Source organism: Prionailurus bengalensis, chromosome A1, assembly GCF_016509475.1.
Source record: "Prionailurus bengalensis isolate Pbe53 chromosome A1, Fcat_Pben_1.1_paternal_pri, whole genome shotgun sequence".
Taxonomy (NCBI): Eukaryota; Metazoa; Chordata; class Mammalia; order Carnivora; family Felidae; genus Prionailurus; species Prionailurus bengalensis.
Window position 1 is genome coordinate 115,686,565 of NC_057343.1, and position 16,967 is coordinate 115,703,531.

The 16,967-nt window shown below is 38.0% G+C and overlaps 1 protein-coding gene across 4 annotated transcripts in view; it reads left to right on the top strand.

Moving 5' to 3' along the window:
• The window catches only part of CTNNA1 (catenin alpha 1), a 313,848-nt gene that overhangs the window by 202,251 nt on the left and 94,630 nt on the right, over positions 1–16,967 (top strand). For all 4 annotated transcript variants that reach the window (XM_043589023.1, XM_043589042.1, XM_043589033.1 and 1 more), the window contains one exon: positions 2,583–2,786. In XM_043589023.1, coding sequence (XP_043444958.1) covers positions 2,583–2,786 — 204 coding nt within the window. The remainder of the gene's footprint in view (positions 1–2,582; positions 2,787–16,967) is intronic.

A 16,967-nucleotide genomic window follows, 5' to 3' on the forward strand; every position in this document is an offset into this window, starting at 1 on the left:
AGTGTATGTAGACTCTCCTGTCCTGGAGCCCACAGATACATCATAAGTGATTACCCCAGAGTATCTTCAATGTTGTCCTTGTGTGCCTAGATGATATACTTCTCAATAATCACAAAATTTAATCAAGTAGAAGGAAATTTGGGCCTAAAATACTTTCTTAGCATAATTCCATATAATTATCTTTTATGGTTGGTGCCGTGGGTCTGTTCTTTGTATGCATTCTGTGTGCACACTGTTCTGTGTATCAACTCTAACCTTAATTCTTTTGGTGGGTTTTGTGTTTTTTTCAAAAACTTCTACCCACAATGCCTCATGGCTTCCAGTAGATGGCAGCAGTTTAAGATTTTTTTTTTTAAGGTTTTTTTTTTTTTTTTTTTTTTTTAAGCCAACTGGTTGGGTTACATTAAAAAAAATTGTTTTTTTAAATATTTATTTTTTTATTTTTGAGAGAGACTGAGCACAAGCAAGGGAGGGACAGAGAATGAGGGAGACACAGAATCCGAAGCAGGCTCCAGGCTCTGAGCTGTCAGCACAGATTATGACGCAGGGCTTGAAGTCACCAACCGTGACATCATGACCTGAGCCAAAGTTGGACACTTAACTGGCTGAACCACCCAAGCACCCCTACATTTTTATAAACAAACAAATAAATAAGTTTAATAAATATTTAATAATTACAAATATTTAACAAATATAATAAAAATTAATTAATTAATTGATTGATTTAGGGAGATTATGAGTGGGAGAGGGGCAGAGAGAGAGGAGAGAGAGAATCCCAAGCAGGCTCCACACTGTCAATGCAGAGACCGATGCAGGGCTTGAACTCACAACTGAGATCATGATCTTGAGCCATAATTAAGAGTCAGGATGCTTAACTGACTTAGCCACCCAGGTGCCTCTATTTTTTTAATTAACATAGGAGAAAATTGACTAGCCTGTGGCCAGCATCTTTTCATAAGTAGGAATACTTTGAAATATAGAGTCTATATAATGGAGTGCATTTTGTTTTAAAGTTTTTCCTTGCCTTTAACTTTGCTTACTTTGTCTCACCTTTTACTTTGGCTTGGGCAACTGATCCTTGCTGCTGTACATGGCTGATTTAAGACTTCATAAATCGTAAAGACAGTGTTTATTCTACAGATCATGGTGTTAGAACTGACTTTTTACCCTGGAGCCTTAAACATTAAATGACATTACAGCAAATATTTACCATGCATCTTATAATTTATTGGCACTTTTTTCCATCCCCCTCAAATTTGGCAGTTTTAGGTATTGGCCTCTTTGAAGGCACTAAGGATTACATTTTGCCCTAACTTGAGTAGTAACTGCCAGAGCCCACTTGACCTCTTAGGGCTAGAGTGAAACTTCATATAATGAGGGGGTTGGACGAAATGATCATAAGCCTGTTGCAGCTCAGTGACTCTATTAAAATTCTATCACGATTCATTCTTCATTCCTGTTGGTCAGAAGGCATTGTGTATTCAGTTTTGAATACACAGTAAAAAAGAAAAATATCAGTTAAAACGTAGGTTAATAATGAACTTGAGGCATTGCATTTTCAGTTTTGAAACTGATGATTCTTGGGAAGGGAAAGAAGAAATAGATGTATACTTACTGGCAAAGGGCAAGCTTTTTTAAAGAAAAAACTTGGCATTTAACTTGAAATGAGTGTATAAGAATAGTCCCTATAAAAAAAAGTTAAATGCAAAATATTTGCACAGACATTTACCAGTGTCAGAATAAATTGTATCAAGTGGAAAAGTTGGAGGGAGGCCAGTAGCTGCTGTCCTTGGGGTATTGATGTTTGACCTTGTACTTAAAGCTTGCTTGTGACCTCACCTCATGCATCACTGGTAAAGCTGGATTTAAGTGGAGTGGGGGGGAGTGAAGAGGAAACAGTGAGGATTTCTTCTTACTGGGGCAGTTATACTTCACAGGTTGGCTTTGTTGGGATGGATTGTTATCATCTCTCACAGATCAGCTGGAAGCCTTTAGGTAAAGAAAGCCTCTAATTTAGACATAACAGGATAAATTTGACTGCATTATTTATGCAGTTAGATGAGATGTGTAAGATGAGGAAAATAGATTGGGATTGATTGTAAATGCATCTCTTTCTCAAACTTTGAGGATAGAGTCGTTCTGTTTTTATTGTTTTTCTGCTGTGAAATAGTTTGGCTAATGTCATGGAGCAGTTTTATACTCTACGTAGAAAAGGAAAAGAGAGCTAACTTATTTTCCTTGCAGTTCTCATTTGGTAACTTCACTAATAATGTGTAAGCTGACATGTAGATGTTCAGATTCAGTAGCATGAACATGATTTTTATGCTGGCATAATTTATATTTGCATTTGTGGTAGATCTTACCTAGGCCCCATTCAGTTGGAAGTATTGCTTCCAGTTCCTTTGAGAACTACCATAGGGCAACTTGTATGTCTCTCATCTACCAAGAAGTATAACTTTCTTTTAGGCATTGGGAGTTTTTGTATTAAATCTTGATGTTTCTGATCAATACTTTCCTCACCTTCTTGAATAATGGAGGGAACAGAAATGAGCACTAAGATTCAATAACACTTTTCTCTGCAGAAACAAATCATTGTGGATCCCTTGAGCTTCAGTGAGGAGCGCTTTAGGCCTTCCCTGGAGGAGCGCCTAGAGAGCATCATCAGTGGGGCTGCCCTGATGGCTGACTCGTCTTGCACGCGTGATGACCGGCGTGAGAGAATTGTGGCAGAGTGTAATGCTGTCCGCCAGGCCCTGCAGGACTTGCTCTCAGAGTACATGGGTAATGTGAGTATTCGGATTTTTCTTTGAAGTAAGAGGTGTTTTTCATAACAGATGCTGGATCTCAGATGTTTAAAAAAATTTTTTTTTTAATGTCTGTCTATTTTTGAGAGAGAGGGGTGGGAGCAGAGAGAGAAAGAGGAAGACACAGAATATGAAGCAAGCTCCAGGCTCTGACCTGTCAGCAGAGAGCCCGATGTGGGGCTTGAACTGTGAGATCATGACCAGAGCCAAAGTCAGATGCTTGACCAACTGAGCCACCCAGGCACCCCTGGATCTGAGATGTTTTAACTAAAAATGACAAGTATGTTCTTGGCTCCGTGACCCTTTACAGTGGGGCAGAATTTTCAAGGAATGCATAAATAAACGGGGTTCTGTGTTCCCCATCTTTTTAAAAAAATACTTATTTTTGAGAGAGAGAGAGAGAGAGAGAGAGACACACACACACACACACACACACACACACACACACACACAGAGTGAGTGGGGGAGGGGCAGAGAGAGAGAAAGAGAGACACACACACACACACACACAGACACACACAGAATCTCAGGCAGGCTCCAGACTCCGATCTGTCAGCACAGAGCCTGACGTGGGGCTTGAACCCATGAACTGTGAGGTCAGGACCTGAGCTGAAGTCAGACACCCAACTGACTGAGCCATGCAAGTGCCTCTCCCAACTTTTCATATTGAAAAATTTTTAACTTGTGAAAATCATAGAGTGAAAACCTATTTTTTATCTAGATTCATTAGTTATTATTTAGATACATGTGTATGTTTGTGTATATAAATGTATGGTGTATTTCTATAGATATATACATACATATAACATTTTTTTCTATTAAACATTTGGAAGTAAGTTGCTGACATTGTGTTGCTTAAACACTAAATATTTCAGCCCCCATGTCCTAAGGATAATGGCCTTCAGTATCCTCAAAATTTTCATTATCACATCTAGGTGGCCATCTAATTTTGGGCAAAAAGGAATGGTGAAAATATTTATAGTTGGGAATTTTTTTCATGAACCGTATAGAATGTCATAAGACTAGGTAATTACTAACTAGAGCTGTATTAGGCAAACTGAGTAGTAATTTTGAATTTTTAAGGTTTGTGTTTAAAAACTGGTGCTGTTAAAAAATAGAAAAAAAAAAGCAGTGCTGTAAAAAATTTTTTCCATTAGGTAATACTGTATCTACTAATTTTTATTTCTGTTGTCATTATCTTCCTATTTCCTTTAATACTTCAATTCCAGTTGTTTAACACTTGGAGTTATTGTAATTTATACCTTGTACCCAATATTTACTGTTGCAGGAAAGGAATAAATTAAATAAAATTTATATAAAATCATTTTAAAGGGAAAAAGAACAATACAAACTGGCTCTTACTAGTGATTTTTGCCTGTTTAATGCTTTTCAGGGAAAGGTCTTGATACTTTCTCATTTATTCATTTGCTGTACATCTTATTTGTTCACTTATATGCCTATTTAAGTGAACGTATAATAGTGGGTCATGATGGAGTTCCTAGGGGGAGGATGAATGCCTTAGTGTGTTTATCTTGTTTCTACCATATTGTGAAATTAGTGAAGCATATTGAATTTTTTAAGCCATTGCCATGTTTTGATCATATGCAGTCTACCTCAGAAAAATGAGATTAGAGGCTTAGTTAAATCAAATGGAAAAAGCAGTTGATAAGTCATAGTGAAAATGTGGTGCACATTTAAAAAACCTTATCTAAGTTTGAAAATCAGAAAATGTAAAAAAATGGATAATTTGAAGAATGGTTCATGATAGTAAGAGTTTTAAACGGGGGCGCCTGGATGGCTCATTTGGTTAAGTGTCCCACTGTTGATTTCAGCTCAGGTCATGATCTCACAGTATGTTGGTTCCAGCCTGCATTGGGCTCTGTGCTGACAGTATGACTTGGGATTCTGTCTCTCTCTCCCTCTCTATCTCTGCCCCTCCACCTCCCCCGTTTGCTCTCTCTCTCTCTCTCTCTCTCTCTCTCTCTCTCTCAAAATAAATACACTTAAAAAAATTTTTTTAAAAAGTTTTAAACAGGGAAACAACGGACTCCGGGTATGTGTGTGGATCAGTTATCTGCTATCACATGTAGTACAGTAGTGGTAAAAAAAAAAAAAAAAAAAAAATCTAATGCAGTTATGATTAGGAAAACACTGTGAAAACAGTCTTTGGGGGGGAAGAATTATGTGGTAAGTTTGTTCTTACTGCTCCATATGAGAGCTTCCTAACCATTCTGCATATGAGAGCTTCCTAATGATCCCTTGAGTCTTGGGGTTGGTTGGATCTTGGGCTAGTTGTCTCTGGTCGTGAGTAACCTTCTAGTTTCTCTCCAGAGTGTCATACAAGTAATATTTTCAGTTTGTGCTATGGATGTAAGTAAACGTAGGAAACACTCATTTATACTTGAAGACCTGAAGACTATAACATCACTCTTACATAATATTTTATTATGTACAGAAAACTAGAACAATGATCTTTGGCTTAAATTTAAAGATCATGGTGGATATTTAGAAAGATATTATCTTGAGATTCAGATTATACTTTTATTTTATTTATTATTTTTAAAATTTTGTAAATGTTTATTTATTTTTGAGAGACAGAGAGAGAATGAGCAAGGGAGGGGCAGAGAGAAAGACACAGAATTTGAAGCAGGCTTCAGGCTCTGAGCTGTCAGCACCAAGACTCAGGCGGGGCTCAAACTCACAAGCCGTGAGATCATGACCTGAGCCAAAGTCAGATGCCCAACAAACTGAGCCACTCAGTCACCCTGAGATTCAGATTATATTTTAGAAGATTGTCTCTGGGCATATTTTTCTTAAAGATAAAATATTTAGTTCCTTTGTATTGACTCATGTAACCTTGAGCAGGCTAGGTGCTGTCAAAAGTGATGGAGTGAAGATAAAGTGGAGGTGGGGGGCTTGGGGGAGAGGGCAGTGAAGCACATTTGAAAGCTTAGTAAGTAATAGGGTCTGCAAGAAGCAGAAGCAACTGGGATTATAATTTTGCTTATTTATGAAGCTTTCGAAAACATATAGAACCTTTGGTAACAATAACTGACAGTGTCTGCCTATCACTCTGTTCATACTGAGTATGTGTCACATGCAAAGTCGAGTGCTGGGCACTGTGTAAAAGGAGGAATGATGCACTGATCATTTCCTTTTGAGAGGGTCTCTATAGAGCATGTATAATAATGACAATTTTTGCTAGTCACTATTTTTATAGATAAAATATAATCTTGCTATAGTCTCTAGTCTTGCTTCTTCATCCTGTGTTGCCACTTAGTAAGTTCCATTGGTTTTCCAAACTCTGTGGCAGTGATTCTGAATTTTGGATGCACATTAGAATCCCTGAGGAACTCTAAAAGAAATCTTGATGTGTAGGTTATACCCCATTTAAATCAGAGTCACTGAATTGAGGTCCAGGTGACAGTATTTTTAAAAGTTCCTCAGGTGGTTCCAATGGCAGAGAAACTCCTCTGGTGGTTTATTGCATTTGTCCTTTACTGTCTTCACTGCCTTTGCTTTATTCTAGGCTTTACTCAGTTTCTGTGTTTTCTAGTCTGTTCTACTTGCTCAGGCCAGCCTGAGCTTATGCCTTCAGTAGGACATAGTTCATTATGTGTTTGAAATTCTTTTCCCACTTCTTTAAAACCTAACCTGCTCTTGGTTCAGGGCCCACATTTCCCCCATCCCTTTGCTGAAGCTATTTCCAACTGCACTATTCTGCATTATTTCTTTGCTGGTTGAAGTTTTGTACCCAATTGTTGACTTCCCTGAATTGTTGCTTAGTTGTATTTTCTTTATCCATGTAATTTCTGTAACTGTGTTTTAAGCTTTTAAAAGACAGGAAATATTTTTAAAATACTCTTTCAGGAACTAGTGTAATACTAGAGGACGTACTTAGTGATTGCTTTATAAACTCATGCTGACTTGGGAGAATGAATAAAACGAACAATTTTGGATATTCATGGTGCTAGGGATACATTAGTGACTAAAATAAAAAAAGATCTTCCCCTTATGGGCCTTACATTCTAGAAGGTTACAGGGAAGGAGGCCATGGGTGGTTTACCTCTACTTCCTGTAGATCTGTCAGTATACAGATGACATTAGTAGAAAAAATTAAACCATGTGCTCTGAAACAAGCAGTGAGGCAAAATGGTATCCTAGGTCATAGTAGAGTTAAATTTAATTCATCAGGTGAGAGCCAGACTCCCTCTTAAAGGCTCCAAGGGCCAGGAGGCCAACAGCCTTAATGTTCCTACATGCATTGTGGTTTAAAGTGTTGGAAGTTACTTTTGCCTGTATTGCTAACTTAACTGTAGAGAGCTAAGAGATATTGATGTTAAAAGTAACGCATTTGACCCTTACTTACTTAACATTATGGAAATGCCTCAGATGGACGACAATAGAGGTCTTTTGACATTGAATGGATCTTGGTGGTTCCACAAATGATTTCCAGGTTTCCTTGAAATGAAATGTGGTTATTGTGGTTAAGTTTAATTTGTTCCTGCTCTGTCAGCTTAAGGTTACTCCTGGGAGGGTTCTAGAGAAAGAAAAACAGCTTGGATGGGTGTTATAACCTTAAAAGGTTTAAAAGTAAATGGATTGAAATAAAATGAAATATAATTGAATTTTAAAAATTATCACTTTATTGTTTCATAATTGAAAGTTATGCATATGCAGTAAATTACTGAACCACCACTACCATATGTAGGAATATGCATTCTAATTTTTTCTCCTTTTTTGTATGGAGGTTTAAAAATTTTTTTTTTTATATTTTAAGATAGTTTTAACCCTCTTTTTTTTTTTCATGTTTTATTTAATTTGAGAGAGAGAGAGAGAGAGAGAGCGAGAGCACACACGTGTGTTCCCATGCACTTGGGGTTCAGAGGGAGAGGGAAGGAGAATCCCAAGCAGGCTCTGTTGTCAGCTCAGACATGGGCTCTGTTGAGGGATATGCTGTTTGTCAATATGTTGCTTTCACCCTTTATTAGGGCATCTGGTTTGAGTTGTTTTCCCAGTAGTAGAATTTACTGTAACCATGCTTATTTGTCTTTGTTACCACACCCATCTTCAAACCCCCAGACCTTTCTTGGGTAGTTGTAACTACTGGGTAACCAACCAGTTAAGGTGAGTAGATAAGAGTTTAGCATCACCCTCCTCGTTGAATGTCCAAAATGGTACAGTATCCATAGATAGTAGCTATCATAGCTTGTATTTTTCATACCTAAAACTTTAGTTTTAGACAAAAAAAAAATGGGTAGAACTTAGGACCTGGTGAGGATGATGTTGCTTAAGGATAAATTTTATCTTTGTTCTTGCCCAAAAACATTGGCTACAGTGGTATTAAGATCCTAAAAGAGGAATTCAGTAACTGGGCATTTTTTGGTATTGTACTGGGCATATATTTGAGAGCTTTGACTATGTTAATACAGCAGGTATAAAATTTTTATTTGATTTGGATAATAATTTGATATGGAATGTATGAATAGGATGCAGTTAATAGTCACTTTCAAAGATATATTGTTACTGTACTGAAGGGAAGCACTTAATTTAGATGCTAATCTCTTCTCAGTTTTGCAAATGCCTTCCTGGAATCATATTAGCAAAGCCAGAGCTTCCCAGCCTTTGAAGGAGTCTTCGAAGAGCTTGTTACTATATCATTTTGTGCTGCATTTCTTATTTTCAAAATTAGAGTAGCTTACTTTTTTTCTGATTATAATTCTGTGTTCGTTATATATCACGTGTACTCCTACCACCTATTTTTGGTGTCCAGCATTCCAGCCTCCATTGTGCATAATGTGTAGATGTACACACATATCTGTTCTTACCATTTCTTCTTTTTTTCTTAAAAAATAAAAAGTAAGGATTATCTGCATACCATATGCCACTGTGCTAAAACACATACATTATTACCTATTTTACTGCCATAATAACCCTTGGTGGTTATTTGCTTAAAAATGAATGTACATACAGCTGAGATCTCTGACCTGAAAGTCTGAACTCTTAATACTTTTATCATTGTGCATCTTCACAGCAGCAAATACGATTTTACATCATCATCTTTAAGGCTGTGGAGTTTTCCACTGTTACCGCTTTATAGATGACTATTATGAAATTAAATACTCCACCCTAAATAAGGTAAACCCAGGTGTGGTATAGCTGTTTGAAGTGAGCTGAACACAAAGATTTTTATAGTGTCCTCTCAAGCTAGGCTAGGCTGTCTGGTGTTACTTGAGTGTTACAGATGTTTCAGTTGGCTCCGTGTGCAGCCACCCAGGCTGAGTTTTGTTATACATTATGCTATGATTTCCATCTTTGTTTGAACCTTTGGGTTTCCTGCAGTAAACTCTCACCTGCTTTGCTAGTTCATAGTTCTATAGCTGTGCTTTCATATGATTTTATTGATTTGTTAGTGTAAGCTTTTCTGTGAGCTGCCTGGCATATTTGGGAGAATTTAGACATAAATAGATGCTGCATTCAATGCAAAATTTGAGCATGTGTCGGACTTGTTTTTATTGATGGAGCAGCATTTATTTAATTTGGAAATCTTAGTTGTCAAAAATTGTGTGGTTTTTCTCATGGTGGGAGTTGAGAGTGAACATTTTGTGTTGCTTTCTAAGAGGTTCAAGGTACTTGCTATGGGTGCTACTCTGGAGTTATGAATTGCAGTATTTATTAACGGCAAGTTTTTAACCTTTTATGTTCAGGAAGATGCATGTTTATGTGTTAAATGAAATGGTACTGGCCTAACGGAGCAGTAGTGGAATGGTCTCTTGAGATTAGGATGATGGAGTAGACATGGAAGCCTGCCCAGTGTCAGGCTGCAGATGGATTAGGTTTTAGGCTCTGTGAGATTGCTGTTAGACTATCCTTGATATTACCTTATGCTCTTAGGATATCGACAGACTTGAAAAGATTTTATATAAAAAAAATGTTTGGGATTAAAGGGTTAAGCCTCTAAACACATCAATATTAGTAAATTTTGCTATGTGGTGGGATAATAGGCAGTATAAATTTTCTTTTGTGTTTTTCTCCACATTTTTTGATGTTGTTTGTTATGGTCATAATGACAGAAGTAAACTTAGACCCTTATTTTATGCATCTTGAATTTTTAGGTGTGTGTGTGTGTGTGTGTGGGTTTAAAGATTCCATGTTTACATAATCTCTGAAACTAGCATGGGGCTTTTACCCATAGTCCCAAGACCAAGAGTCACAAGTGCCATTGACTGAGCCAGCCAGGTACCCCTTAGGCTTTGTTGATGATCCTGTACAATGTTTATTTTCAAGGGATTATTAACATGGGAAAATTGAAGATTTTTTACTTTAATAAGGCCTTGATTCATCTTTTTAAGATAATAATTCATTCATGACTAGTTTGAAGTGATCAGTTATGTGTTTTTTTGTTTTACTATAATATACATTTCTGACAGGTGTTGGTCAAAATATAGTCTGTTATCAATGTGTGATAGTGATTGCTTCATCCTTTTCTTGAACTATTTATCCAAATGATTTTTATTATTATTTTTTTTAATGTTTATTTATTTTTGAGAGAGAGAACGTGGGTGAGAGTTGGGGAGGGGCAGAGAGAGACACACATACATAGAATCTGAAACAGGCTCCAGGCTCTGAGCTGTTAGCATAGAGCCCGATGCGGTGCATGAACTCACGAATGATGAGATCATGACCTAGGCCGAAGTCAGATGCTTAACCAGCTGAGCCATCCAGGCGCCCCTATCCATGTGATTTTTGACCATGGAAGTATAGAATTGTAAAGTTTAGAATTTGAAAGTGCCATTAGTTATCCAGGGCAAGAGTTGACAAATTATAGTTCTCAGGTCATGCTGTCTTGCTTCCTATTTTTGTAAATAAGATTTTATTGGAACACAGCTCTGTCCATTTGTGTACTTATCATCTATGGCTGCTTTTCCACTACAGTGGCATAGTTGAGTAGTTGTGATCTAGAATGTCTATATGTGACATACATCTAAAACTAAAAGTGAATGACCTCTAAAGCCTAAAATATTTGCTCTCTGGCCATTTATAAAAGTTTGATGAGACTTAATTTAGTCCAGACAACTAAGTCTTTTGAAGGTTCTAAATTACAAAATCAGTTTCTTTAATAGATATAAGACTATTTGGGTTATCTGTTTCTTCTTGGATAAATTTTTGAAGTTTGTGACTTTAAAGGAATTGGTCCATTTTATCCAATGAGTGAGAAATTTTATATGCAAGGAGTTGTTTGTAGCATTTTCATAGTATGTTTTTAGTGTTTATGGGGAGCCTGTAGCCATATTCACTAATTCTTTTTATAAATTTTTTTTTATGTTTATTTTTAAGAGATAGAGACAGTGTGAGCAGGGAAGGGGCAGAGAGAGAGGGAGACACAAAATGTGAAGCAGGCTCCATGCTCTGAGCTGTCAGCACAGAGCCTGATGCAGGGCTCAAACTCACGAGCCAAGAGTACTTTTCACATGTGATGCTATAGACCGTGTACAGTAAGCTTATCCTTCCATAGAATAGGACTTACTAAAGCTTGATCAAGTAACTTCTCCAGAGCTGCTTTCTCAACTATAAAACAGGGCCATTAATATCTGCTCTTCCATGTGATCTTATTAAAAGGCAGAGAGAACCAGTCAAACACGGCTAGGTAAAATGATGAAGGTGGGACAATGGGTAGTGGTATTACAAAACATACCAAAGTGCCTTGAAACAAAAGAGCAGTAAATGAAGTATAGCTAAGAACAAGGTAAACAGGGATCTGCATAGACTGAGACTGAAGGTGTTGTCTCTTTTTTATTTTAGTTTTTTTAATGTTATTTATTTTTGAGAGATAGAGATAGAGCACCAGCGGGGAAGGGGACAGAGAGAGGGAGATAGAGAATCCGAAGCAGGCTCCAGTCTCTGAGCTGTCAGCATAGAGCCTGATGCAGGGCTTGAACCCACAGACCGTGAGATCATGACCTGAAGTGAAGTTGAATGCTCAACTGACTGAGCCACCCAGGCGCCCCAGGGCTGTTCCCTCTTAAAGAGTGGCACGTCCTTCCTGGCTTTGTGTGACAACTCCTATTCCTTGGTGCTCTCTTCGTGGAGCAAAGAGCCAAAGTGGTAGTCCACATCCAGTCCACATGATCTTCAGTTCAAGCATTTAAATCACAACTGACAAGAAGTGCCTTTTTCCCTCCTCCCTTGGTGGGGAGGGGGGGGGAGAGAATAGATAACTTACTTGATATGAACATAAAACTATAAAGTGCTATACAGTTGAAAATTGGCATTGTTTTAGAAAGTTGTAATACATTTCCTTTTTCCTCATTTATTCTGTTTGGCCCAAAGAGTAGGCTTTACTTTGGGCAAAGTTGTCATCTGTTGATAATAAGAAATTAATTCATTTAGAATATTGTAATTGTTTAAATGGGCAAACTAGGTGTTTGGGGAGGTTACCTGTTTATTTTATCTAGAATGTCCATATGTGACACACATGTAAAATTAAAGTTTATCAGTCATAACTTTCTTCATTAATATTTTCTGTCCATTGATCTTTGTGTTTTAATGTTTATTTTAAGAGCAAACAAGCAAGTGGGGGAGGGGCAGGGAGAGAGAGAGGGGGGGGAGAGAGAGAGAGAGAGAGTCCCAAGCAGGTTCTGTGTGGCCACCACAGAGCCCCATGCCAGGCTTAATTCCCTGAACTATGAGATCGTGACCTGAGCCGAAATTGAGTTGGACGCTCAACCAATTGAGCCACCCAGGCGCCTCTGTCCATTTATCTCAAATTTTTTTGTAATTATGTGTTCTAGAAGACTCATGGTAGTTAATAAAAACTCTTGAGTTTCCAAACTGTCCTTGCCAGAGACAGGTATAGTCTGCTGTACTAGGAAATTTCTTTTTCTCTCATTTCAGGCCTGCTTTCTTGAAAGTTACTTTGGTTTTCATATTTCTTAGTCATAATATAAAATTAGAAGGGTGAAAGTCTGTGGAATGTGATGTTTTCTTCTCTAAGTGAATGTCCTTATTCTTTCTGTTTATTTTGGGTTGAATCTGTGTTCACATCTGATGACTGCTAAGTAAGTGCTTGACAGTCACTAAATAGCTTATTTATTTTAAAGTGGAATATGGATATTTAGAACCAAAATCAGTTCTGAGACTGCTGAGAACTGATTTTGTTTGGTCATTCTCTGAAAATGGCACCGGGACCTTTTCATAATGGCATGATTTGGAGACATAGTATAAGAAAGATACTTTCTTGCAGTGATTTATGCTAAAACATCTGGACAGTAAATTGTCTTACAAGTGTTATTTTCAGATGTGTTGAAATGATTGGCCTCCTGTTCTGGTTTTATTCCAGTTGCAGATTGTCTGACTTTCGGTTTAGTAAAAAATTTGCATTTTGTAATTGTCTACCAAATAGAATGCAGTGTAGCATCTTATTTCAAGGCTTCCTTGCTAATTGTCCTTTAAATTTAATGTCAGAGCTTACTTGTCCTGAATTACTTGTTTCTACTTTGAGGCAGAATTATTGGTTTTGTAGATTTAAATACGAAACTCCTCTTCTAGGAATGAAAAGATTTATGTTTTGGCTTGCCTTTGTTTTGTGTCTGTATGAACATTGATTATTATTACTTGGTATAAAGAACTTTGAAATACTGTGTAAGAAAAGTTGTAAATATTTGACCAGTGATATCCAGTTATCATCTTTAAAGCTCATAATCATAAGTATACTTGTTGCCGGGAAGCAGAACTTACTTGTTTATCTTGCTGCTGCTTTTTTTTTTTTTTTTTGATGATTATGTACTGTGAAAAATATATAAAACCATTATATGTGGGAAAATTGGTTTTTAAAAGTTGGTTGTTCATATAAATACCCTTAGTGACTTCTTTTGTGATAAAGGATCCCCTTGCCCCTTGACTTTTTCGAAGTGACTATTAAAATTTCTTAATTGAGGAAATGGACTCAAAAGTGTTAGGAGGACATTTGTTGGTCTTTCTCTCTTTCTCTTTCTCTTTCTCTTTCTCTTTCTCTTTCTCTTTTTCTTTCTTTCAAGTTTGTTTATGCAGAGAGAGAGAGAGAGAGAGAGAGCACACATGTGTGGTCTGGTGAGAAGCAGAGAGGCGGGTAGAGAGAATCCGAAGCAGGCTCCATGCTGTCAGTGCAGAGCCTGACTTGGGGCTCGATCTCAGGAACTGTGAGATCGTGACCTGAGCCAAAATCACGAGTCCAGATGCTTAACTGACTGAGCCACCCAGGTACCCCTGGTTTTTCTTTTTTAAAGCAGTGTTAAATTTTATAGCATTCAGGAAAAAAAAAAATCCAGTTTTAAACACTGGAAATTTCTAATCAGTGTTTTTTAATTTTTATTTTATTTTTAATGTTTTTATTTATTTTTGAGAGAGAGAGGGAGAGAGAGATTGAGAGATTGAGTGCAAGCAGGGGAGGGGCAGAGAGAGAGAGGGAGACACAGAATCTGAAGCAGGCTCCTGGCTCTGAGCGGTTAGCACAGAGCCCGATGTGGGGCTCGAACTTGTGAACTACAAGATCATGATCTGAGCCGGAGTTGCATGCTCAACCGACTGAGCCACCCAGGCACCTTGTCTAATCATTGTTTTTTTTTTAAAGCTGACTCTGGGGCGCCTGGGTGGCGCAGTCAGTTAAGCGTCCGACTTCAGCCAGGTCACGATCTCGCGGTCCGGGAGTTCGAGCCCCGCGTCAGGCTCTGGGCTGATGGCTCGGAGCCTGGAGCCTGTTTCCGATTCTGTGTGTCTCCCTCTCTCTCTGCCCCTCCCCCGTTCATGCTCTGTCTCTCTCTGTCCCAAAAATAAATAAAAAACGTTGAAAAAAAAATTTAAAAAAAAGCTGACTCTATTGGCTAGCTCTTCTTTGCTATATCCACAGCTATTTTCGCAAACTCTAGAAGCTAAAATCAAAAATTTTTTTCTCTTGACTAGGGTTTCCCAGCAAGTACAAAATTAGCTGTTACTTTAAAGCTACCCTGAATCAAGAATTACATTAATTTTAGGTTATAATGGTGAATGTCAGTAACTATGGTTGTTTATTTATTTATTATTTGAGGCTTTGGTCAAGTGCTAGTTCTTTCAACTCTCTAGAGTTGACATGATTTTAACATTTAAATATGAACATAGATTTATGGAGAATGGTAGATATAGGAGAACCCCTTATTAAATGACACAGTGTTGTGGATGTGTTTAAAAATATTCCAGCAACAAAATAATATCACAAATGAAACAGGAAAGCAGAAAGTTGATGGTGGTTAAAGCTTGGTGACATTGCATAAGGAATTTGATTTACTGTTGTTAATTCTTTTGGACATGTTTGGAAAATCCATAGTAAGTTTAAAAAAAAAGATATCTCATCATCATTATGGTTATTTGAGTAGTAGTCAGGATATTAGATGTCTAAGGACATAGTTCTTGCCATCTTTACTGCCCTTCTGAGGGCATTTCTCTGTCTTGCAACCTCTGGAAGACCATCCAGCCCCCTTCTCCATACCCCAGTTCATAGGCTGGCCTGTGTTGTCTCTTAGGCCAATTAGATTCTCTTGAGGATTTGTAAGGGAAAATAATGAGAAAACGATACAATTAGTAAATGGGAACTATAGCAGGAAATTATGACATTAGTTAGAGTCATGAGGGGTCATGTAGAGTGAATTTGTGATTGAGCAGCAGCTATGAAATAGATGGGCAGCATAGAGGGTAAGAATGGGTCGGGTATTTGAGACTGGAGAAGGATGCAACCAGCTAAGAGGATCTGAGGCTGCCTGTATTGGTACTTGTAAGGCTACTTGCTGAGCTATGCTTGGGTTCTTGTATACTTGTGTCCTTTATCACTAGATTTGGTCTTTTTTTCTCAAAAAGAAGCAAAACTAGTGTATTTATTGGATGATGCAGTTTTTTTGGCTAAATTCTTAGTAAGCACTTTTTTAGAAGGTAGAAAATGGTTATTGCTTAATCATTTAGGCATTCCATGATCTAGTTCCTCAAGCATTAGCAGAGCCATTGCCCTCCCCTGAGTAATTTCTTTCCTTTTTTTTTTTTTTTTTAAGTTTATTTAGTTGTTTTTGAGAAAGAGACCGAGAGAGAGTGAGCAGGAGAGGGCTAGAGAGAGAGGGAGATACAGAATCTGAAGCAGGCTCCAGGCTCTGAGCTATCAGCACAGTGCCTTATGTGGGGCTCAAACTCATGAACCGCAAGATCATGACCTGAGCTGAAGTTGGACACTCAACCGACTGAGCCACCCGGGCTCAGAAACACCCAGGCTCAGAGCCACCAGGCTCTGAAAGTTGATTTATTTATTTTGAGAGAGATAGTGTGAGCGGGGAAGAGGCAGAGAGAGAGGGAGAGACTCCCAAGCAGGCTCCATGCTGTCAGCTATCAGTGCGGAGCCCCACATGGGGACCCCACCAAGCTTGAGACCATGACCTGAGTCAAAATCAAGCCACTGAGCCACCCAAGTGCCCCTTCCCTGAGTCATTTCTTAAAGCTGTATTATGTATAGTACGAAACTTTTAGTTTGTTTTCAACTTGACTATTACATAGTTTAGTAGTAATGTTTACCTTGTTATTCACTAGACTTTGATTGAATAGAATTGAATAAATGGTCGTAGTCAGGGCTTAATGGGGGGAGAATAATTTGTGTCCGTGAGATTTCCTAGTAATTGAGAAGATGCCTCAGTAGTTATTGGTGGCTTAAACGCTGTTTTGTTGTTCAAATGATTTTCGAGTCCTTGCTTTTGCTGTTGATTATGAAGGCATGGCCTATAGCTAGAGAAAGCCTGCTTGAGTATGAACATCCTGTCTACTGTTAACTATCTTGTTTTTCCTTTTTCCTTTTGTGTGTGTGTGTGGGGGGGGGGGAGAGGGGTGGGGGGACAGCGAAAGAGACAATCTTAAGCAGGTCCTATCCCCAGCACAGAGCTTGATGTAGAGCTCCATCTCATGACTGTGAGGTCATCACCTGAGCCAGAATCAAGAGTCAGCCACTTAACTGACTCAGCCACTCAGGTGCCCCATGTTTTTCTTTTTTAGTATTCTTTCTTTGGGCAAAAACAAGAATGAAGAGATCTGGCATAGAAGAGATAATACTGATACAATGGAGTTTAAAAAAAAGTACAAATGAAATTCTTTTATTATTGTAAAGCACTGGAGCAAGTATGA